Below are 24,988 nucleotides of genomic sequence, written 5' to 3'. Positions count from 1 at the left end.
AAAGAAACGCCAAAGCTATTTCACATGGTAAATCGAAACTAACAGTTCATAATCCAATATTACCGATATACGTCGCTACAAGTGATAATTTATTACTTACGGAAGTAGAGTAAAAGAAAGCTATGTATACGGTTTATTATTATTATGTACGGAAGTGGAATGACGTCACAAGTCACTACCAACCGTCCTCAAAATTAAACTCCACTTAACGATCATCGAATTATTGCATAAGAATTTTCACTTTAAAAACAGAGCAATGTTGATCTGCTGGTTAAATACCTGGTACGCAATGTAAGGCGTCGAAATATTGTCGTTGATTTTGATCGTATGTTTGTAGTCGACGAGCAGATCCATAATGTTGGCTATAGTGGAGGGCACCCAGCGACGACGTTGGTTGTAAAACTCGTTGAAACCTTCCGGGCAGTGAGTGTAAGCGTCGGACGCAGCTGAATATTCTACACGGTAGCCACGTTGAAGTAGTAGCGTACACAACCAACGATCTTCTCCTAAAACAGAAAAAGAAATGCATATTTTCATAACGATCGTTCAATTACTAACAACAACAACTCAAAATCAAAATCAAAATAAAAAAAAATCAAAAATATATTTTTTTTTAACAATGAATTGGTATACATAATAAGTGGTTTGCAATCGCCTAGTAAACAAATGTCTGTGTTAGGCGCCTCCGCTAATCTATAACTAACATAATTTTAATAACTGTGTAGTTTATTTGTTAAAATGTGTATGCACAGACTACACAGTGAACACAAAATAAAATAGCATATAAAAACAGAACTGTACAAAAGCACAGGTTGTTTCTCTGAGATTTTTTAGCAGATCTATAAATGAATAGTACATTTAAGAATGGTAAGAAACATGCAAATAAGAATTGAATTTCCTGTGATGCTCAATTAAGCTTATAATGGCGCTATAGAGTGTCACACTTATATAGATGTGTTTTTTTCACAGTGAACTTTTTCGACTCCCGGCTAGAGAAAAATATAAAAAAAGAATACGCAATTTTAGTTTTTTCTAAGTCTGACCCGACAGTAGGTTTAGAGCATTTTTCGCTATTTATCACAGATTCTTATTTGACCATTTTATAAAGTCATATTGTATAATATGATGTGAACATCTTATACATACCCTGATCGTATTGCACGTAATGCCGAGCTTCATCTGATCGCAATGTGTACTTCTTCATAACGTTGTCGTCCATCAAAGCCTTTCCTCTGAAGAGAGAGAAGCAGCCAGGACTACAGAGTACGCAGCCAATCATGTGTTCAGTCGCCTTTTGCAGCCAATGACCAATAGCATATTCGAACATTTGATACCACACCATGGGACCTGTAATTATTATGAGATACTTTATCCACACTTACAAACATGTTTTTAAACACTCATTCGAAGAACATATGACAGGTATAAATGATGACATATTTCTGTTGCTGTGTAGCAGTATGTAAATGTTATTTTCTAAGAATATTCTAGCTCGGTGGTAACTTATCCAATTTGATAATTTTTTTATGTTTTGTTCAACGCAATCTGGCTTTTAAACTTTACAGTTTGCTGTACAGTTTTTTAAGTGAGTGTCCAGTTTAAAAAATATAATTTTAGATTAGGGGTAACAAAACACCATAAAAATGATGTTATGATATGTACTTGATGCTTAAATGAAATGGGATATTCGATACCTACCAGAGCCTACAGGGTGAATACGACCGCACGCCGCTCCCAGGTTTTTATTTTTCTTCATCAAATCAATTAGCAAACGGACAGCGTGAGGCTGGAAATCAATGTCTCCGTCGAGAGTCAGCAAGTATGTATTCTCGGCCATGACTTCTTTGCGGTCAACTGATATGGGCAACTCCATTAAACGGTGTCCGAGTAGATAGTACATGTACATCACCTGAAAGATAATTAACCGACTTCAGAAAAGGAGGTTCTATATTCGACCACTATGTATGTATTTAGTTAATAAGTTTTCAGTGTAACAAAATACTTCCAGACATAATTATAAGTATAATGTACCTACTGCCTAATATTTAACAGACTTTTGACCCCGACTTCATTCGCATGATTTTAGATTATGTAAGTGATTATAATATGTCTAGTTAAAGTAAAATATATTGTATGAACTTTCTCCACAAAAAAACACTTTTAAATTGAAAAAATGAAAACGTAACTACGTAACGTTATAACGTAAAACGTAACGTTTAACAGTTTCATATATTTTATATCCCAACATCCATTAATATTTTATTTATTTGAAAGAAAGAAAGAAATATTTATTTGTAAAAAATACTACAACATTACGTGACATAAAGATAACTTTAAAATAAATAAATATAGTTCAAAAAACTAAAAAAACACGCTTTTATGATAAAATCAACTAAAAAGTAGAAAAGTATTCTATTTCATTTTTTCATACATGCAGGGTAAGATAAGGATGTATGTTGATCTCTTCCTACTGAAAAACGGAGTTACTCACTGACAAACATACAAGTGAAGCTAATATAAAGCGTGTAATCAGAACATTGCTGCAGTAAAATTAACAAAAGGGTCCACACTCAGCCTCACCGCGGCGAACCACGGCCACTGATTTTCAGTGTCCCAATCAAACGAGTAGCTCGGTCGGGTATTTAATTAAGTTTCACCTGTGACCAACGTTTCCTGTGACGAATCTTTGCCTTATCTTTCAAGTGACAAATCATCTTAGTTTTGCCGGGTAACACCCAAGTCAGCCGTCCTCCGTACGGCGCAGGGTACTTTTTAGGGGGCCGGATACGAATTATGGTTTGATGGACATTCGAAGCTGCCTCGTCTAAAGTATCCACGAGAAGTTTCACGAATCTGTTCACTTGGGAGTCATCGTCGCTGTGATCTGATATTTCAAAGGCATCGTCCAAGAATATGTGAGCTGGAAATATAACAAAATATTCGTATTATGTAAAGTTGCATTAAACATGTAAATGTATTTTTATGTGAAATCCTTAATTGTTAATACATGTGCATTTATTACATTGTATATCACAAGTTACTTAATCTTATTTGAATGTGGAATATAAACTTACTTTCGAATTCGTAGTAATCTGGATCAACAACCCGCAAATACTTTTGGGCGACTCTTCGGGCGCACTGATCTTCGTCCAACCGGAGGATAGACTTTAAGAACTCCATCATCTCGTCTTTAGTTTCGTGCCACATAGTAGCGCATGCGTATATCCTGGTGATCGAATCGGATGACTTAACAGTTTTCGGAGAAGATCCGGTATTGTCCGTATGAACAGATATCGTTTCGTAATATTCGTCACCTTTCTCTTTTTCGATTTCGGCAAGGTCCTGTAATACACAGAAAAGTTTATTGTATTATTCGTATTTAAATGGCTTACGTCATATTATGGCTTACGTATATTTATTTATAGTACGTATAACACTGCCGACAAACACACTTTGGCAGGCTAATAATATATATGTGAATGTACCTTATGAGAGAAAATAAAATAAAGTATAAGTTACCCTTAGTCCCTTGTTACCCTTAGTTTAAGGTGTTTCAAAAATTAAATAAATAAATAAATTTAAGTTTGTCAATACTTACTTCAGTTTTCACATCTCTTTGGTCATCCCGTTTTCTATTAAGAGCCATGCTTTGGTCAATAAGTAAGCCGTTGTACATCGGAAGTATGAATAATTTCTCTGTAGATGCCAAACGTTCGGCTTTCGGGGTCCAAATATGTATCGTGATCCACGTTTGCGATAGTAACCATAACAGCCACACCCATGCCATTTGTCGAGAAATAAAGTCACTTAACGAAAATACTGGAAGAGAAAGCACATATGTATTAAATTTAAATTTAATTTAGATCAACCATATTTTCATAGAACTTGTAAAGTGTACGTACATGCGGGACTTTCAAAAAATAGATAATCAGGTACAGTTCCGTGGAAAATACAATTATCCCCATTTCTCAATCCACAGGCAGCTATCAAAAAGTTCACCACAAGTGGAATCACCAAGTTTATTGGGAAAGCGTAACTGAATCCTTGAATTAGAATTTTGCAGGCGAACTTTCCAAAGATATAACAGAAATATGCTGCAAATATTTGGATAAGCATCACGTAGAACGCAGACTTATGAACCGCCGCCACTTCTACCGAATCACCAGTGAGGGTAGCATTTACGAGATCGGGTATCATTGTGCCTCCCAGTTGAATTTGAATCTGAAAAACGTAATATTTTATTTCAAAGATTTTATATATACATCATACACACATACATATAAATCTATGGTATATTTTGTTACAATGACCATGTTATCTTATTGTTATATTCTTATTATCGTTATATTTAATATCAGGGCTTCGGTCTTCGGGGACTCGTTCTAAATATCCCGTGGACTGCAGTCACAATTTAACGTCAAATAAACCCATTGCTAATATTTTCACAAAAAAGCCTTTATTTGTAGTTCACAAATCTTCAAGTAATTTAATACATACCTCTTCCACAACAATGTTGTGAGGGCCAAAGCCGGGATTGAAAAGTTGGAAAAACATTGAAGGTTCGTCGCCGTCCATCCATATACTGAAGAGAATGCACATCATGAAGAGCAGGCATTTCCAAATTGATATGAATCGGTAGGTGTAGTAACGTGTGAAGTTTAACTCGTCCTTTAGTCGGCCCAGGCTTTTGATTATACCTGAAAAACAAAAACGTACGATTAATAAATCTGTCGAAATTGTCGTATATATAGTCGTGAATTTATAAATTAAAGAAATGGTTCTGTCAAAAATACATCTCAATGAAAGAAAGCAAAGTGCTTTTTGTGGGCTTGCACAAGATATTTAAGTCAATATAATTTTTTGTCAACCCATTTAACTAGTTTCTCCTGTTTCAATATCTAATTACAAAGAATAACTATGCGAGAAACTTATTTCCTTCTAATTCTTTTACATGCATATCCACAATGTGACGCGTGATTCTACTATTAATGTATCTATATATAAAAATCAATTGCTGTTCATTAGTCTCGCTAAAACTCGAGAACGGCTGGATCGATTTGGCTAATTTTAGTTTAGAATAAATTGTGGAAGTGAGTAAGTATGAAATATATTTCATAAATAGATTCTGAAGCTGTACAAAGTTTGCCTGGTCAGCTAGTTATTCATAAATTATCACATAATTTAGAATGCAAATGTTTACCAATTGGACTTTGTCGGGACACGTAATTCTCCCACCATCCGAGCGATATGCAAAGCGACGCGATGGGGATCAGCCAAAGCACCGGTTTGTTCTCCAGAAGCGGCCACACAATGAACCCGGTGACTTGAGCGACGATAGCTGCCATGTCAACAATGACCTTCATGAAACGCTTGGTGTCTTTCGAGCTGCGAGACAATAGTCCAAGTATAGCAGGCACCACACAGAGGCAGTTGGTGATCATAGCCCCCTTAACCACGTCCAACTCGGGAAGAATCTTGAAGAACAGCATCGCCATTCCTATCGTGTGCAGAGATTCGGCTATAAATATCTGAAATTTAAAATGGATAAAAGTCAAATCAAGATCAGATGGTTCTATGTAATTTTCGTAGATTTTCATAGATGTGAAATCTACGTATGTAGAGATTTATATACAGGATGAATTCTTCAAATGAGCCTCTATGGCGAAACACGAAACTAATAGTAAAGTGTCATGCATCATTAGATACTTAATTAGTCTAATAATTATATTATGATGAGATGATTTCTTGAGGCTCATACTAATTTACGTAGAGTTTGTCAAAAAAACTTACCACAGCTAATTGCACCATCGTGGGCCGTTTTGAAGATTTGAAGAAGCAGATTCTAACGGACCTTATAAGGGTCCCTATCTCGGGGATGGCGAACGCTGCTAATATCGCCCACATCCACGCCACTCGCTCCTCGTCTGGTAAACTTACTATAAATTGTTTATCTCTACCTGAAATTAGATCACAATGTTGCAATTAGTAAAAATATTTTGGAAGTTAGACACAATAAAGGTGAAGAGTCATAAATTTCTCTGTAGCTTTATTATCGACTTTATTAAAAATTATGTACCGAATTTGAAAATATCTAACACCTTATTTTTATATTATGTTTAGGTCTAAGTTTATAGTATCTAATGCAAAAAATAATAACACACATAACATACGTACATTTTGTCCACGTCTAATTAAATCTCGGATAATAGTAATATTTTTCCTTTATAGATATACTTCTATATCAGGCGTGGGATAGCGTGGTTTCATTCTGCGAGCGCGTTATGGTCGCCAAGGAGGACGCCGAACGGGCCAGGGAGCGCGCTGATCCCGCGCGGAGAAGGAGGCGCCGAAGGCGCAGATAGCGCCTCCGGCGCGGTGTCCCTGTAGTCCCGGGACTAGAATAGGGCTACGGTATCCCCTGCCTGTCGTAAGAGGCGACTAAAAGGGGGCTTCCGGGGTTGCGGGCGGCAAGATTGGGAGGTCGAGCCGTCCAGCAAGCAACTTCGGGAAGGACGGCGGTATGAGTGGTCGCATACCGTCGTAAACACCAGACGGTGTGGTGAGACCTGACGCTCACCTAGGAGGAGCCCGAAGGGGCAACGCGTTCAGAGGACTCCGGTTGCGTTCCGTAGGAGATCCCGGAGTTCTCTTGGCAACGCTGAGGACGGCCACCGGGGGGGTTTTAGTGCGGTAAGAATCCCACATAACCCCGTGTCGCTCCTACGACACTGGGTACCTTTTGAAGGTTTCCCCCTCGTAAACAAAAAAAAAAAAAAAAAAAAAGGTATACTTCTATTAGTTTAATATTTCCTCTTGTTCATCCTATCATACCCTCTAATCATCTTTTGATTTCTCTTTTTCTGTTTACATAGTAATCGGGAAGAATATGAATAAAAAAATACTTACCTAAATTTTGATTACAAAAAGCTAATCGCCTGTCCTTCTTGATTTGAGAGGTCATGAAGAGCATAGTGCCCTTGGCGATGACGCCGGATCCCAGCACCACGAGGAACGTGACCGCGTACGCCAGGATCTTGAGCATCCGAACCGTCATTTCCAGACATTTCTGCTGCTCCATGGACACACTGTCCTGCTTCGGCGGGAATTCTCGGAACACGTCCCATCCTTTCGTTTCTTGTACTGTTCTTTGACTGAAATCGAAGAATAACATGGTTGTAGTCAAATGCAAGCGTCAACACAAGAATTAAGACCTGATCTAGTTAATTGTTTTTTAATTATCTTGTTTGAATCATTTAATATATCAAATGTAATTGGTACCATTAAAACACTTAATAAAACTAATGACTTGGCAATTAGGTATATCAATAATTTCCCGACAAAAATGTCGCTAGATATTTTAAACGACTCTTTCATCTCAGCTGTGTGAATCAACGCGTATCGTTGCTATCAATAAGCGGCAAGAACAACAACTTTCACACGCGACTCGGTCAAGAAATCTCGCCGATCTAATCTACGGCTACTTCCTTCCTGCAGGTTTACGGCCTTAAATTGTACTGATAACCTTCACATGTTTAGTTTTGCTGGTAATTTACACGGATAGAAAATCGTTACAATACATAATTGTTTCGACATAGCCGTAACTCGCCTCGCCACTGTTGTGACAGTGGGGTTTACGTAAGTAATAGAGCCGGTATGACGGCGTAACCCAATTAGACGTTGCGAATATTGCAGCCGGCCAACGCCGTAACACTCCTTAGACAATATAATTTGAGATAATCACACGTGATAAGAAATCGTTCGGTCTCACAAAGAAAACGGATAGTTTTATTTACACGTTGGAAACAATGGAGTGACATCCCATGAATAAAAGTATCGTTTATTAGGTATTCTTTGTATTGTAAATGATACAGTCTGTAAGGGCACCTGACAGTACCTGGCACATATTTTCCAAATGTATATGCAATTTCGTAGAAGTGGGTATTTAATATTGTTGAACTAACAATTACTAGGTCAAAATACGATTTTTTTGATTTATTATTGTGTATTGATGCTTTTTTACTTGATTTCATTAAACGTTAAATAACAGAGTGACAAATCAAGTTCTGAATCCTAGAATAAGTAAATCATCCAACCATGGGGCAGTTAATATGACCCATAACAAATCAGTTTAAATTGTGCAGAAGGAACGTGGTATGTAAGTATTTGTAATGTAGCAATAGATGCCGATTCAAAGCGTCCGGTAATAAATTAAATATGCCGTCGTGTCCACAACCACATATATGACATTGGAAAGTCAGCCGTTACGCGACTGGTGGTACATCGGTACCTGTGGGTCGGCGCAAAACACTTTCTTGTAAATCTAATTACCCGTAAATAATAATCGTTATAACATGTTAGTATGTAACGAAGATATGATAGGCATGAGGTAGAGTAACATTCTTTGCATGTTTGTGGAAGTGGTGGTAACTTTATTAATTAATTTTTGAGTACACTAGCGGTTGGCAACCTTTTTGGAAACAGGCGACAAAGTAGCTTGATGAGAGATGAGCATTAGGAATTGACCAAAAAGAAAAAAACAACAAATTTTATGTATAATTTGAAGTAAGGCGAATGAGAAATTCGTATCTAGGAAGACCCGATTGCCGCAAGGAGAGAGTCACGAGTCCCGTATACCTTAACCCTGAGTCTACACTATGTCCCACTATGAGTAGTAATAGCTATGCTAATTTTTTAAATATGAATTTAAAATTAAATATCAATTTGATGGACGCCACATTAAATATCAATTTCTCAGAACTATGCTTGGATAGCAAATGAAGTATTCTTTTTAAATTTATTAACATGTAAAATATACAAGTAATTAATACAAAATAACAATATTTCGAGTTTAGATTTTAAAGATAACATTCGTTCAAAGTAAACCAGTCACCTTTTTAAATAGGGACTTTGTAACCATCAGATATATATTTTTCAGGGGTAATATTTTAGATAGATACCTGTAAATGCTACAGTAGTGGATGGTCCCATTGCTGTAAATTGAATTATTATTGGCAACGTATATAGGTTCCTCGTGATCATGTTTTTCATAATGGGTCCTTCTGCCGGTATCACTCATTTTGCCGATTTCAAGCTGACATCACTGCACTACACATTTGAGCACTTCAAAAACATTTTTTATTTTTGAGAACTTTTTATTATAATAATTAAGTAGTAGAAGTCGAATATGTGTTCCCCGTCCGAATATTGTTCAATAACTCATTGTTTTGTTCGATCGGGGACAGCAAACGGTGTGATCGCAATAGCGACTGCTGAAGGCACGCGTCCGCACCACCAAATGATCCGCTATTGTTCATCATGGGACAAAATGTGAATATTAATTTACTGTTTTCGCCAAATGGTAGGTAAGTACGTGTTCATTGGTTCAAAATAAAGTATACCAAAATATGGAATAAAGAACAACTTGAAGTAGGTATCCACCGGCCTCTAAATATAGCTGCCACCCCATTTAACTTTATTCTTTTGCTAATGGTCATCAGACGACCTATAATAAAATATAGTAAAAAATTCACAATTCACACCACTATTATAATTTTGGGCCCATAAGCATACCAGAAACTAATTCGGTACCCACCTGAGTGATGGGTTTAAGGGTGAAACAAAGCGTAGCAACTTAGCCTAAATACCGGAGAATTTTCTTACGTACGGAGACGTATAATCAAATCTCCACTTGGGTAGCTTAGGCATATATGCCTTTAACTTTCTTCATTATGCTCTCTCAGAAAACGTCCCTAATTTGTAAATGGGTGTAATAATTTTTTGAATATAGCTGTATTAAGAAATCTACACTTTGTCTAAGGAAGTAGTATCTGGAACACTGTGCGCCAGTCTTCGTTCTGCAGCAGTGGCTTCGTGAAATTACATCGCCGAGTACTAATTAGCACCACACTCGCATACCGATGCTATGGTACTTGCGACCGAAATGAAAGTTTATATTCTCTTTCGAAAAGTATCATTCAAATTACCCAGTTCATTTTAATAACTTGTTGTTTTAATGTGTTATCTTACGTTAATGAATTATGCTACGTCTATCATTTTTATTAATTTTGCTACCAAACTAGTTAAATTTAAATACCGCTAACCTTTATAAAACGCTTGTTCGAAAATGTCGTCGAATTGAAACCTGTTTTTATCTCGTCAGTTTATAATAAATGAAAAATAATAATATAATAGAATCGTTGTATCGCGTCATTCACATGACATAAAACAAAAATGCTGAAAATACGCATAATATATCTAAAGTATTTTTTTATATTGAACTAGCAAACAAGCATGCAGCCCATCTGATTATGTTAGTGACGCCGATGCAGATACGATACCCCAGATAACATTAGGTTCGTACCTGAGGCTAGCCACAGATGCGTTTCTACCCCTGAAGACTAAGTAGGAACGCCTCTAATAAGTATGACTTACCACACTCTTCAAAGCGGAACACAGGAGCGCTTAACACTGCTGTTCTTAAGCAGAAAGATGTGATTGAGGTGCCTCCGTAGGCGAATCACAAATAACACTACAAACTTTGAATATTATACTTATTTTGCTCAATTAATATTTTTTGGGTAACAGAACTACTAGCTATAACATTTGATTAGTTATTCGAAGAAACAAATTGATTTTATATCTTTACTAATAAAATAAGCGAATAAAAAACGCCGTCTACGACCTTCTAGCAATCACGATTCAGACCTATAATATTGAAGTAAAGTCTGAGCTAATACCTCAACGTTGCTTCTATTCATTTAATTTGAAGACAACATTTAAAAGACATTTATGCTCACGTGTATAAGATTTAAAACCGTCTGAGCTGCGTCATCGTGAACCGCAAGAAATAACAATAGCCTGTTCAATGTCACCAGCCATCACGAAAACTTACGAAAGCATGTGGCTAGTCCATGGGCATGTTTCTAATGTAACAGCTCTGCAAGAATGGTTACCTTAAACCTATTCGTCTATTCACAAAAAAAAACTTTTATAATAACATTTTTACGATCCATTCAATAGTCTGACACACGTGTTAAAAGTTCCGGGTTTTATTTACACCGGGCAAGAAATTTCATGATAAATTGAAATGATTGATCAAACCCCTTAAATAAATTGTTTCGATTAAAATTAATGACTAAATATGCACTTATTTTTATAGGCATTCAATTTTCATATTTATTGGACTCTATAAAAATCGATAGTAACTAAAATAAATTATGACACATAATAAAAGAGGTTTGAGTTATAGGCAATAACTTTTAGTTAGCTTTTATTGTATACCTATGATATTTATTGTATTATTTTTCAAATAAAATCACCTATCACTTCCCAATGAAGAGATCGGTGTTAGTATGCGAACCACCATCTCCAGATCCATGCCCGAAGTCCAGCGGTCAATGACCACGTCATAATACGGACCGTAGGAACGTATGCACTCTTTACTTTTACATATTTACATACAGGTACGTGTGCCTACTTTATATCCGTCAGTACACGTATCACCGCGAGCACATTTTTTCTTGCAAATTAAATATGTTTTGTTTTAAAGTAACAGAATAGTTAATATAGAATGGTAGGCCGCAGAGCAGAGTAGCAGACCCGTTGTAATCTAATATTCTCCTCACGCTCGACCCCGTGGCCGCTAGTTAAACACAAACTGTTTGTATGTTACAAGAAGTAGCTCTACTAAGAATTAGGTATACAAGATTTAAAACGACTGAAGAAATAATTTATTTAGTTCAAGAAAGTGGTACTTATCCGGTAGTAGGTAAATTTTACTCTCTTGATTATTCACAATAAATATCTTTCCGATAGCAAAGAGACGAAATAAGCCTGGATCACGCTCCAAATTTGCGAAGTGAGGAAAAAGGCTTCCTTCTGAAGCAGTCTTCATGTGGTATGACATAAGTATCTATGGTTTCTTTCTAGTTTCATTAGTGTTTCACTTTCCTGTGTCCTTTATATACCCATTATGCACGTTTGTCGCTTTTTTTTTTTACAAAAAATATGTTACCTATAACCATACTACGATCATGTGGCTCAAAAATAAGCAAACTTGTAGAGATGACTAAACCCTTTTAAAATTTGCTAGCAAAATCTGTTTACAGAATAGACACTAAAGACGCCAAGACAGAACAGACTGAGCATAGCTAATAATAGCTTTAAGACCAAATAATATTTGTAAGCTCTCAAGCTCGTTTAGCTTATAACAAAATGGCATCGTAATGATGCGAAATGTTATAAGCAAATCGATTTGTTACTTGTCCGGCCTTCATATTTGCAGTTGATACAAAACATGTTTAGCTTTTGCGTTGCATGCTTTTAACAACGTAAGGTAAATATAAAGTTTATTTACATGTTAACGGTAATTGAAGTTCATTGAGAATGAATTTAATATCAAATGTATGAAGCCTAAGTTTCGATTTTAAAGTAGGTTTAGTGTAGTAACATTAAAAATCTACCAAAACGTAAACCAAGATAGGTATGATATGGGACTCATAACAAGTGTTATAAAACTGTTTATGAGTGTAATTTAAAATGCGTTATATAACATGATAGTGTAAGGTTTGTGACATTTATAATATCACGGCTTGAAATAACGAATACTAATACAGAGAAGCTATTTCTGCCATAGACCACTAAGTGCTAAGAAGTGGGGCGCAAAAATGTGGCGCAGCCGTAGCTCGATCGAAAGTTGTGTCGTCAGAGTTGACAACCTTGGCATTTGAGCGGGTTCCGGGCCGCACTGACCGAGCCAACCTCGTGTACTGTAGCAAACTGACTTTATTGTCCTTTTCAGGATTCTTTGTGACAACAAACAATAAAATTATTATTGTATTGTAGAGCTTTTACCTTAATATCACGAAAAATGTTTATGTCGATATGCCTCTACAAGATTCATGACAGTAGGTTGAATGATATTATGGTTTGAATTCCGCGTTAAAAATACGTAGCCAATACGATAATTTATTCATGAATCTATAGTGCGATGACTAATATATAAAACTGGTCAAAACGTCTTTTTTATTTATTTTATGTTGAGCGTTTAGTATGTAAACTATGTACGTGTAGATTGATGTAGACATACAAAGATTTGTACAATATTTTGAAATCTCATCATAAGATGAATTGATCAAAATTTTCATGTGTATAACGGCAGCAGTAACCTTTCACGCTAATTGACAAGACGATTATTTTGTGTTTATTATGTTTATACAATCTACATACTTCTTACGGAGAGCTTTTAAAGTTTTATATTTGCAAAACATTCATGTGGGTATTAAATAAATATTCCACCAAGATGTAGAGTAGGAAAAACTGTTGAAATACTTGGCTAAAAGTTTTGTTTTTCCAGGTTTTAATGTTACAACAAAGTTATGTCATTAATGTTAAAGCGATTAAAAATACCCAGTAGGTATAATATTAAAAATGACCTATTCATCTTTAATGTCTTGAACAATATCGAATGTAGACGTTTATCTTTGGTGACTAGATATCTTTATGATTGCGACATTTCTTATTGCTCAATGCCTCGATGATGGGAATGTAATGCGTTCCAAGAGGCTGATGTGGCTCTAACCACATTATTGCGGATATAGAAATTTAATGTAGTTTAGTCATGACTGGATATAATATGTAAAGAATGGCAATAAAATAAAAAAATATTCAATCGCATATGTTACGAACACCGTTTTCTATTCTTGATATACAGGGTGAATTTTTAAAACGGGCCTTCAGGGCCAAATCCGAAACTTTAAGGATTAGCGAAAAATGCTGAAAGGAGTTACGAGGCCGATTTTGATAAAAACTAAAACTGCATCATTATTTTTTTAAAATAACTTTTTCCCTAGCCGGGAATCGAACGAGTTCATTTTGAAAAATAATACACCCTCTATATTATTCCAGTATCTAATAGTGTTGCTTATAAGGATCAAAATCTGGGAAGTAATGATAAATGCCAAACTAAAGGAAAAACCTCAATTTTAAGAAAATACATATTTTTTTATATTAATTTGGCAGTTAAGTTCCCGCCATTCATCAATTTAAACATTTCGCGTATTACCAATTTTTTGGCTCAATGTTTCAAATCATTCGAAATGGACATTTTGTTCTTCAAGAATTTATATTTTTATGTGCGGCATAGTTAAGGTTACTTTTAGGACCATTATAATAGATTTAACTTGCTATGGGCGGAGTTTCGTTTAATACAGATGTAAAATTGACAATTTGCGAGAATGTCTTTTTCGAGTCAAATCCGAGTGATAACTAAACAAAGAGATATAGAAAATCATATTTACTGTTGAAACTTAGTTATAAACAACAAACAATAACAATTTACTATTTAATCACTTATCTATGTTTATTAAAAAATAAATCCTAAAAACGGCGGTAATTTACTTGCCAAATTATTACTTTCTCATACTAAGCCGTATGTCACGGTTATAACATCGAATAATTAGTTGATTAGCCAACAAATTCTTCAATGGTATGACTTACGTATGTTTCTAAAGATTACACATAAATCATTTGTTATGTATAATCCTTAAGGATTAGTATGGCAATGTATGGAGAAATATGTATTTTCTTCAAAATTTTCCTTTTCCTTTAATTTGTCACATAACATTACTTCCCAGAATTTGATCCTTATTAGCGACACTATCGGATGGTGGAATAATATAGAGGGTGTATTTTTTTTCAAAATGAACGCGTTCGATTCCCGGCTAGGGAAAAAGATATTTAAAAAAAATTATGATGCAGTTTTAGTTTTTATCAAAATCGGCCTCGTAACTCCTTTCAGCATTTTTCGCTAATCCTTATAGTTTCGGATTTGGCCCTGAAGGCCCGTTTTAAAAATTCACCCTGTATATTGAACTAAATTTGAAAAATGTGTTAAGTTGAAATTGCCAAAAATAACCAGTTAACTAAACTAATCAACTAAATTAAACATTTTTTTGAACTCATTAATATTTTAAATACGCGCTCACAGCAAAATGGATAGTGATAAGCCAAATGATCGATGTGTAGTTTTCAGGCCTTTAGGCATTTATCTTGCTGATGTTCCATTAGTGTTATCATAATGTCTCTTTATTTTCAATAAATATAGTAGCAAAGAACGACATAAACACATTAAAGACATAAAACAATAAATATACAAAAGCATAAGTCACTTGGCCTGTACAGGAATGAAATCGTTGAGATATACTAACTAGTGTACAATACACATTTTTAATTTTACCCACTTGTAAATCGGTAAATAAACCAACAATCTAAGGGCCATGCCATCAGTAGATGACTGTTCATGATATGCCCGACTACGATTTTATGCAGTAGGAAAATAGGAGGGAGGTATTTAAAAACCTAAGTAGATACATCTAAGTGTACCTACGCTATTTAATGATAGTGCGCATTGCTGTAGTGACGGCATGGATTATCGCAGAAAAAAAACATTTTGTGGCATGGCACAGGATAAAACTGTACGTGTGCAATGTGCATTATTGATTTTCTATGCTGTCTTCCTTTATATCTGCATTTCACAACACATGGACTCTCACTTATTCGCACCTTAACCACAGCCTTAACGCATGCTATTTCCGCATAACTTAATTTAAAACTATCTTATATTACTTGTGAAAATATTTTGCACATTTATGGTCCATCAGAGATAACTACCGACTCATACCTCCTCGCAGATTCATGATTAAGTATTTATTTACCTAACGGTACTTATTATACGGTATGTGACCACTGCGGCACGAGGGGCAAACAAATGTGTGATATGGAAGAGACACTTAACGACGCGTTTCAACTTATCATTAGGAGCAGCAATGAATCTGGCTGACCACTGATCCCAACTTAGTAAGTCTAATTCATTGCATTGTCATTCTATAGGCTACAGCGACCAAACGAATGGTCAGTTCATCCACTCTATATTATAACTAAAAAAATAAGTAGTACCAACCTGCCACCGTAAATGTCGTTGTTCAGCGGCAACAGCTCGTCGTCCGAGTTGTCGCTGGTCTCCTCCCGCCGCGCCTTCCCCCCTGACGCAGCCATTTTTGATTATGTGTCTGTAATAAAAGAAAACAACATAAAATACGCATAAATCTAATTTGTTTCTCCCATTGAGTTGAGTAGGTATACTTAAGTAACTACGCTGAACATAAATTAAATTAAGAATGTTATTGAATCTGAATTATAAGTAGAATTTGTTGCTTATTATCTTATTTTGCCGAAGAGTTTGGAAATTACTATAATTATTAGTGTATTTTACAGCTTTCTCATTTTGTGTACTTACTATTTTAGCTAGTAACGAGTCACGCCTATGCAATAGGAAAGTGAACCGTGACTTTAACAATTTATGACTTTCTCGGCAAGTCATTACAGCATTTACTTTTAATGCATATAAATTCTGGTAATAAATGTATTAATACGAAGTTAAGGTAAAATAAGTAATTATGTACCTACCCGTATTACTCAAGACATGACTAAGAAATTTTCAAATAATGATTCCTCGCTATTTTATGTTCTGTAAAATTATGACTCAAATTTAATTCATCATCATTATAAAAATTGCCTTCTAATCTTGCTACTCATATAGGTAGAGTCAATGGGTAGCTCGCATTTTTAACGACTCATTTCTACGCGTTCTCTTTCTACGTTTGGATGCAGTTAAAATTTGAATATAGAAATACAAATCTAATCTAATGTAGGTCGACTTGCTCTACTAAAGTTACTATACTAAATCTACTAAATCATATAAACAGAAAAGTAAAATATACCTATCTGTATAATTTTATATAAGAAGTAATAAAGAATAAATTACGTATTTAAGATCATTTTGCCCACAACAAATAGGATATAAACAGAATGCTTTGGAGTATGTGTAGTTTATACTATTCGCCTACACGTAGAGAAGTTTTCTTTGTTTCTTATTTCTTTTTGAATAATCCGCATTGAGATGGCAATTGTGTGAATCATGTCTTTGCGCATACCTTGTACAATGTACATTCCTCGTAAGTAAACCTTCGACCTTGCCGGTCATTCATCCCTTGTGGGCTACGTTACAGGGATTATCATTTACTTTAAATACAATTATATAATAATCCCTTGTCCTTCAAGAACTTCCTTTGGGGTGTAAGGCCTAAAAACGAGTAAAAGATTGTGATTAGCGTTGCGGGTTATTCAGATTTCCCCAGATTTATCCCAATCTTAACGTTAGGTGACGTTTCCATCTTTCAATTTCTATCGTTGTATTATACGGTATATAGTTTAAACTAAGTAGGTATATAAAAAATAATATAAACATGAACATTTACTCAACGTGATATTAAAAACAGATACTGTTGTATAATTTTCTTATTCCGGACGCGTTGAAGTCTTTTTAATAACATGATGTAGATCCCATTTAGAACTTCAAAAGTAGGAATTTTTAATTGTCATGCCGAAACGCTACCTGCATAGGTATTTGGTAGATATGTAGATATTCAGTAAAAAGCTCAATGTAGTAAAATTAGCAATCGAAATCAAAAGGAATATTTGTTTTAAGATACACATAGATTGTCTAGCTGTAATTTTAAAATGGAGGGCGAAATAAATTTCTATATACCTAGATATCTTTACGTTTATACTGTAAATCATATTGTTGCTAAATGGAACGATGTAACCGGCCTAAATTGTTTTGTTAGTCAACAAACCCACGCACTTATATGATTAACTACCTATTACCATGGCATATTAACTAAACTTAGCCATTAATTATGTCAATCGTAATTTATACATCACTATCAAGGATATTTTTATGGGACGGTTGCCTTTGTGTAATCATATATAATCAGATTGACATACCTAACATCTAATGGTATTGACCTAAGATACATTTTTAAGAAATACTTATCTATACATATTATTACTGTAGATACTTGTAACCACTATTTCTCGCGCGATATATAAACAATGGCTTTAAAATACTTCCTACAGTAATGTTGTTTACATTGCATTCCATTTTTTAAGTAAGAACAATTGTTTACCAACTGACGTCAATAACAATCCCAAAGAGAATTCTATTGTAGTCGACCTTAATACGCCCTAAGCGTGATATTGAATTCACGTTTCTACCTAGACAACCCGAAGTGACCTTAAGTAATAGTTTTTTGTTTATTGTAATCGCCTTTATGTATCCTAATAAAACGAAGTAGTAGTTTAGCGGAGGAGGGCTGCGGCGCGTCGACGGCCGCAAGGTCAGCGACTCTGACCAGCCTCGCCCTAGCTTCATATTCTAAGGCTTTTTCAGTCGCCTTCGATGTAATACTAGCAAACAAAGCGAGTGCTTCACTCGTGTTATATTTATAATACGAAGACTTATTAAAGTCGTCAAAGATAACGTCAGAAATTAAATGTAAATAATATTAAATACATAATAATTACATATTATGTACCTACCTACCGGGTACCACCCTACACTACCTACCTACTTCATATGACATATATCCACATAGCCATATGAAGTATATGGCATATATCTTAAAGTAGGTAAGCTTCGAAATGTAATGGCTAAATTGCATATTAACTTAAGCTAAATTGTTTATAACATTAGATGCATAGAATCCATGAAAATTAAAACAATAGTGTTATTGTCATGGCCAAAATATTTCCGGTGAACGTCGTATGAACGAGAGTACATATTAAACGTTATTTGTTTGTTGTTAACAGAACACATGTTGCACTTACAGTTTGGATTTATGTGTCATACGTATAATCGCAAAATGAAACTATTGACCAAGTCGAATTTTACTGCCATTTTCGAAATAGTTAGATAAACGACAAACTACAGCAACTTTATCTGGTACAGCACCAAAATATCTGTAGTAATTATTAACAAGGTTGCGATTTACTTCTAAGTTTATTTGTTGGTTCAATAGTTACGGCGTTTTTTGCCATGCTCCTTGTTTGCCAAATAATAAACATTTAGGTAATTCTAACCGGCACCTTTGACTAATCATGACTTAAATAAAAGGAAAATTGTCTCTTGTTTCCATTTTTAGTTGGTGTCTATTTTGGAAGAACATAATTTATTGTCTTTTAAGATCCTATAAGTATCCAAGTGATATAGTTAATATGTATAAGTCCATCAAACACGTTACGTTATAATTAGTCTATGAAAAAGAAAAGTAAGTAGATATAACTTATATTATCGTTACATTCTATGATTAGATTGAAAAGTAACGTAATAATTTCCTATACAACATAAAGACGATTATTTATTTAAGAACAAAAATCCAATCGATTTCCAACGTAAGACCATGTGTAACCGCGAGCGCTACGTAGCTGGAGGCTGACGCGGACTCACTTTCACTGCTGGCGGCCAACAGCTGGCTCCCCACCCCCTTCCCCCGATACGATCTCGACTACGCAATACTGCCTTACATTCCCAGCTTTACATTCTTTGTTATTTATTACACAAATACATGACACTATCAGTGAGATATAGACCGAGACTTTCTGCTTGTAGAGCTAGTTCTGCCTAGCCTTATGTTGATGTTTTCTTTGTCTTCAAGTCGTCGTATGAAAAAACAGTATTTAGTTTGTTATTTAAGTTAAAATATAGTTTCTATAACGTAAACACTAAAATTGATTAACATTTAAATTAAAACTAATATCGTATTTTCGTGATTTCGACTTCTTGACAGCATCTATAAAATAATAAATGTTAATATATTAATCACTGACTAAAACAGAGCCACCTCAGAACTTGACAGATCAATGTAAGTTCCGCTTCAAACTAATGAATATTCAGAATTATCAATCCATATTTTAGTATAATGATCTTCGTATTATTATACTCATATGTTACAGGTTTTAGTATTGGTTGTTCTCCACACATGTTTATTTATACGAAATATAAAAATTTACTTAAGCTCTATATTAATATCAACCATTATGAAAGGTTTTCATTGTTTTTTAATTTTTTTCGCCAGTCAAAAGTAACCTTCATTAAAATAAAAATGTGTGTCAGAGTAGCACGAAGGCAGGTTAAGTAGCTACCTGCATCAAATTAGCGCGCTAGAAATTCGCTAGAGCGTGATAAATCAGCGTCGTCGAAGGCAGAGACGGTAAACGAGGGGCAGGATGACCTCGCTGTGTCCCACCCACCCTACTTATAATATTTCGTACTATCTTTTAAGGCTATAGCAGTCTGCAATAACTACCTTTCGATGATATCCATAAGTATAAATTGAACTTAAATTTGTTGTAGATTTTTCACTTAATGAAAGTTTAAGCAATTATACTTCGTAATATGAGTTACGGATTCACGTTTATGGTATGCACTTCTTCGACTTTTCTATTATACAAAGAAATACATCGTTTAGAAACCGACATGGCTGAGTATTCTATATAAAACCATGAAAAAAGATCTCAAAGGTGTGCGACTCTAGTCTACTTGTCTCCCTATCTGCCTACTGCGGACCGCAGTTCATAAGAGCAATTATGACCAAGTTGTATATTTTAATTGAATTTATAAATACCTAATGGTGATGTTCATAAATAAAACAATAAAAAGGTTTATGTCTCAAATTGTTATTTAAAGAAGTGTTAAATGACTAACTGCTATCATGATAACTAGAATGTAACTGCAACTCGTGGGCCGCACTAAAACCTAGTTATCCTTGTGGACATATCCATTCATACCGGAATATAATTTAAGAACTTTAGAGAAATAGTTGTCATCCACTTATTCTACCATTATAAAAATATATAATAAATAAGCAATGTTCCTGTTAGTTAATCGGGTACGTTTTATCTTAATAAAAGTTAACGACTTACATTTTATCATTGAAAAATATATATAATAAAATTTTATATTTTATAAAGAAACATAGTGTTTATGGCCTTTTGAGTATGCACATTGGACATTGGAATGCACATATAATTGGAATAAAATATTTCCTTCTATAAATGGTTCACTGCAGCACCATATCAGCTGCACTCATTTTATTCACATTGTACTTTTGCTCCATTAACTTTATATACGAAGTCACCACTGTGGATTTATTAGTTCAGTATCATATAGAAAGACCAGAAAGGGGTAATTGTTATTGCCGAACTTGACTGTATTTATTGTGCGATCTCCCATCTCTCGTTTTGTCCCATATACGTTAGATATTTACGGAAAAAGTGCAAGATTTAATAACATTTAATTGTATAAAACTCAGAAATTAATGTAGTATTTGGAGAATTTCTTGCAAAATGTATAATAATACACTTAAATTCAATAAAATATACATATAAAATAAATATACATCAAATTTAAATCGATTTACCAGAGTTTACATTTAAATCGGAATTTGACCTATGCGTGCGTTGATGTCTTTTACAAAGGGCACTAGTCGTAGCGCTCTGTTTCTACCAGCGCATAACTTATATATCTACTCTTAAACATAATAATCGTGTGTTTTAAGATGTATGTATGTAATGAATAATTATTAAATATAAATGTAGGGATAGTATATCTTCTATATACTTATATCTTCTCGTGTCACAATGTTAGTTTCCGTGCTACTCCGAAACGGCTTTACCGATTTTCACCAAATTTTATATGCAAATTCAGTAAGTCTGAGAATCGGCTACTATCTATATTTCATACTCAAAGTAATAAAGGTTGTTTACCCTTAATATTTTTTCATTTATATGGCAACACGACGTTTGCCGGGACAGCTAGTATTATATTAAAATTTCTGTTATAACCAGACCACTTTCAAAGAACATGAACAATTATAAATTCACATTTGAATTAACAATAACTAAACTACGTGTAGCTTATCTACAACTGACATGATAAGTTCGTGCAATTTTACTTGCAATTTGCGTGCAAGATAGTCTTGCAACATATTAGGAATATAAAAAGTAATGCGTAAATCAATTAACGCCTAATTTCACTTACCTTGACCAAGTTTAGAATGTATTCATATTTGCAGTGTTCTATACATTAATATTAACTTTTAGTTACTTTAGAACATAAGCCGGATATTATGTACGTGCAATTCATATTGATACAATGCAGCATTATCGAACCCTTATTAATTCGAGTAGATTCATGAGCAAACGGTGTTATTAAGTTGAATTAATATGATAAGTGATAAGTAAGAGTTATAGTTTCATTAAAATATTCGTAGATAATGCAAAAACAAATGATAGATACGATTGTAGGTCCCTAACTATGTTAATTTATCTTGTTAAAGCAAGTTTTTTTTTATAATATAAGAGTAGCAGATGAGCATACAGTCCACCTGATGGTAAGTGGCTACTGCCGCCCATGGACATCTGTAATCAACCCCAGATAGGATTAGATATTCCTACCTGAGGTCGGCCACAGATGCGCCGCTACCCCTGAGGACTAAGCTGGAACGCCTCGGAAAAGTATGTCTCCCTTACCACACCCTTCAAACCGGAACACAGCAGCGCCTAACACTGCTGTTATTAGGTAGAAATAGGTGTTGCGGTGGTACCGCCGGAGTCGAACCACAAAGGGTTCTACCACCTTCAAAGTAACAATTAGTTTCGCTTATAACTCTAAAAGATCAGAGAAGCGGTCTAAAAACATGATCAGTGATCACGGAGATCTTTGTAGAGCACTGAAAAAATCTTTCATATTTTTGTTATTAAGTAACTGTAGCATGACTGGTTACTTAACCATGACGTGCCAACATTGATGTAACACTTTTTACAAAGATTCTTGAATAATGTCTTAATTTAAATGCATCACGCATATACGTTTCTTAAAAAAAAACTTATTTCAACGAAACATAACTTATCATTTTCTTCACAATTCAAATGTAGGTACTTGTCCATCACGTAAGTATCTATTTAATAGAAGATTTTAAACGGAAACAACTGCAACGTCTAACAAACGTTTAACTAAATAAGAGTGAATTATCAAATCTTTTGTTTTGGTATGTTTCAATTAAATAAAATTAGATCATAGTTCGCCAATGTAGAGAATTCTGCATAAATTTTTAGGCATTTCTAAAACAATTCTAAAACATGAATAAAGCAATAAGCGTTGCAGCGTAAAATTATTGGTATTTGCTACACACCGTAAGCTCAAAGTGTAATGGAATAATTACATTCTATACAGCATCAATATAAATTGTGATACACCTACTTAAGTTTTTAAACAAGATGATGTATCAAGTGGTAGAAGCAGAAAAGGTTAAGCACTAACTTAGACTTTATGTGGTCGTGACCATAAAGCGACAATTACTACTTGGGTACATACTTTAAGTAGGTACGACTTGGTATTAAGTACCTTTACATGGAGCTACTTTTTCCGTGAGACAAATTCTGACTTCTGTTCCTTTTCGCATTACATACTTGTGTTCATACAATTTACGAGCCTATTTAGACTATTCGAATTTATTTACTATTTTATAGAGTTTTTGTCTAAGCATGTATTGTACATGCATGGCATATATCAAACTTAGAATAATAGAAATAATGCTCGTGAACAATGCGTTTCGTAGCTTTATTATGCTTTATCTCCATTCCACGTCACTCGATAACCAAATAAGTTAAGGCACCTATTTGAACACTCACTTTAATTCGAGAAGGATTACTTAATACACAACTAGTTCTCAAAACGCATTATTGCATTATGCTAATAGATGTCGTGAGCAAACAAAAAATAACGTTCAATAAATTTTGTAACATTGCTAACTACGATCAGATTGCGCAAGTTACTTATTAACTCATTAAGTTTACATAATTGCTCGCGGAAATGACAAAATTGTTTTGTTCAAGTGAGAACGACCCTCCGTCGGAACCGGATATGCGTACGACCTTAGGGTTGCCACGCTATCCTCCTGTGTATATACGAAGTATACAAAAAGATGCGGTAACCATATGAAGTAAATAGCCCGTTACAATCTAATTATTTAGGCCGTTAATGCCCTTGACGATCGCATATCATAATACTTAGTCATAAACAGTTATTAAAGCAAGACAGTGGCTATATAATTAAAGATATACTTTGGAAAAGTTAACTAAGCTTATATTTCTATACGTAGTAATTTGGATATAAGTATTATCTACTAGCATATTAAAGATAAGTATTCGTTTGTTAATTCATTTATTTTGCAATGTATATAAGTAACTATATACCTAGTATTGTATACTAGTGTTCAGTAGTAATTTTGTTCACACGTAGCTGCTTGGTTTAAGTAATTCTGTAAGAACTCATTATAATATAGAATACATATTATCGAAGGAATTAATTTTATTAAAGCTTAGAATATGCAGATACGTTTGATCGCAAACACAAACTTGTTCCTCCTACATTCACTTTTTCTGAGTAAATAGTCACTTAAGCTCCTACAATGAGAACTGTATTAACGTTACTGTGACAGGTATTTTTGTCTTATACTATTAAGGCCTACTTTTTTATACAACCTACTTTTAAAAAAATACGATGTAGAGTAGAAACTACGTCACGAACTTACACTTTCGAAAGTGAAACTATAGGCCTCTGTTAATATGGTTATTTAAGTGTAGTATTTTCTTTTATAAATCGGGTGTAAGATACCAGGTGTAAGATATATACGAGTACTATTCAAATAATCACATCGAACTTTCGCAGCTGATCGCGTAGCGCGGGAAGAGGTCGCGCTTCGAAAGTTGGTTTATTCGCGCTATAAAGAGACGTATGTGACTTACTGTGAGATATAGTGAAATCCAGTGTGTGATCACTTCACAATCCAGCGTTTGTCGCACAGTCGCAGCGCGGTGGCGGTCGCGCGGAGCATGGTGCGCGCGCGGCGGGGTCGCGGCGCTCACTGCGCAACCTCGCCGACCCCTCACTCTACTCGCTTACAATCTCCTGACTCACGCTGAGGCAAGGTTTACCGGCACTGGCTTCAGAATTTGGACATTTCGCTAAACTAACCGACACTTGGCGATGCAACCGATTAGAAGATCAGGTTGTTGATGATGTACATTA

The 24,988-nt window shown here is 34.7% G+C and overlaps 1 protein-coding gene across 6 annotated transcripts in view; it reads right to left on the bottom strand.

Annotated features, from left to right (window-relative positions):
- The window catches only part of kkv (hyaluronan synthase-like protein kkv), a 29,493-nt gene extending 4,637 nt beyond the window's left edge, over positions 1–24,856 (bottom strand). For 3 of the 6 annotated variants that reach the window (XM_073080616.1, XM_073080620.1, XM_073080619.1), the window contains exons 1-13: positions 24,706–24,856; positions 15,959–16,067; positions 6,907–7,151; positions 5,791–5,957; positions 5,201–5,528; positions 4,498–4,697; positions 3,903–4,221; positions 3,599–3,819; positions 3,075–3,342; positions 2,658–2,920; positions 1,699–1,909; positions 1,147–1,347; positions 280–506 (exon numbers count right to left, since the gene is read on the bottom strand). In XM_073080616.1, the coding sequence (XP_072936717.1) occupies positions 280–506; positions 1,147–1,347; positions 1,699–1,909; positions 2,658–2,920; positions 3,075–3,342; positions 3,599–3,819; positions 3,903–4,221; positions 4,498–4,697; positions 5,201–5,528; positions 5,791–5,957; positions 6,907–7,151; positions 15,959–16,053 (2,745 nt within the window). In that variant the 5' untranslated portion in view covers positions 16,054–16,067; positions 24,706–24,856. Of the gene's footprint in view, positions 1–279; positions 507–1,146; positions 1,348–1,698; positions 1,910–2,657; positions 2,921–3,074; positions 3,343–3,598; positions 3,820–3,902; positions 4,222–4,497; positions 4,698–5,200; positions 5,529–5,790; positions 5,958–6,906; positions 7,152–8,957; positions 9,260–15,958; positions 16,068–24,705 lie in introns of those variants that run through there. The other 3 variants (XM_073080615.1, XM_073080618.1, XM_073080617.1) reach the window with 3 other exon arrangements.
- Positions 24,857–24,988: the final 132 nt, after the last annotated feature.

The sequence above is a fragment of the Epargyreus clarus genome, unplaced genomic scaffold (genome assembly GCF_041222505.1).
Source record: "Epargyreus clarus isolate Ecla_fem2 unplaced genomic scaffold, WU_Ecla_fem_2.2 ptg000015l, whole genome shotgun sequence".
NCBI lineage: Eukaryota > Metazoa > Arthropoda > Insecta > Lepidoptera > Hesperiidae > Epargyreus > Epargyreus clarus.
The sequence above is the reverse complement of the archived record's forward strand: the minus strand, read 5'-3'. Positions and strand labels throughout refer to the sequence as shown.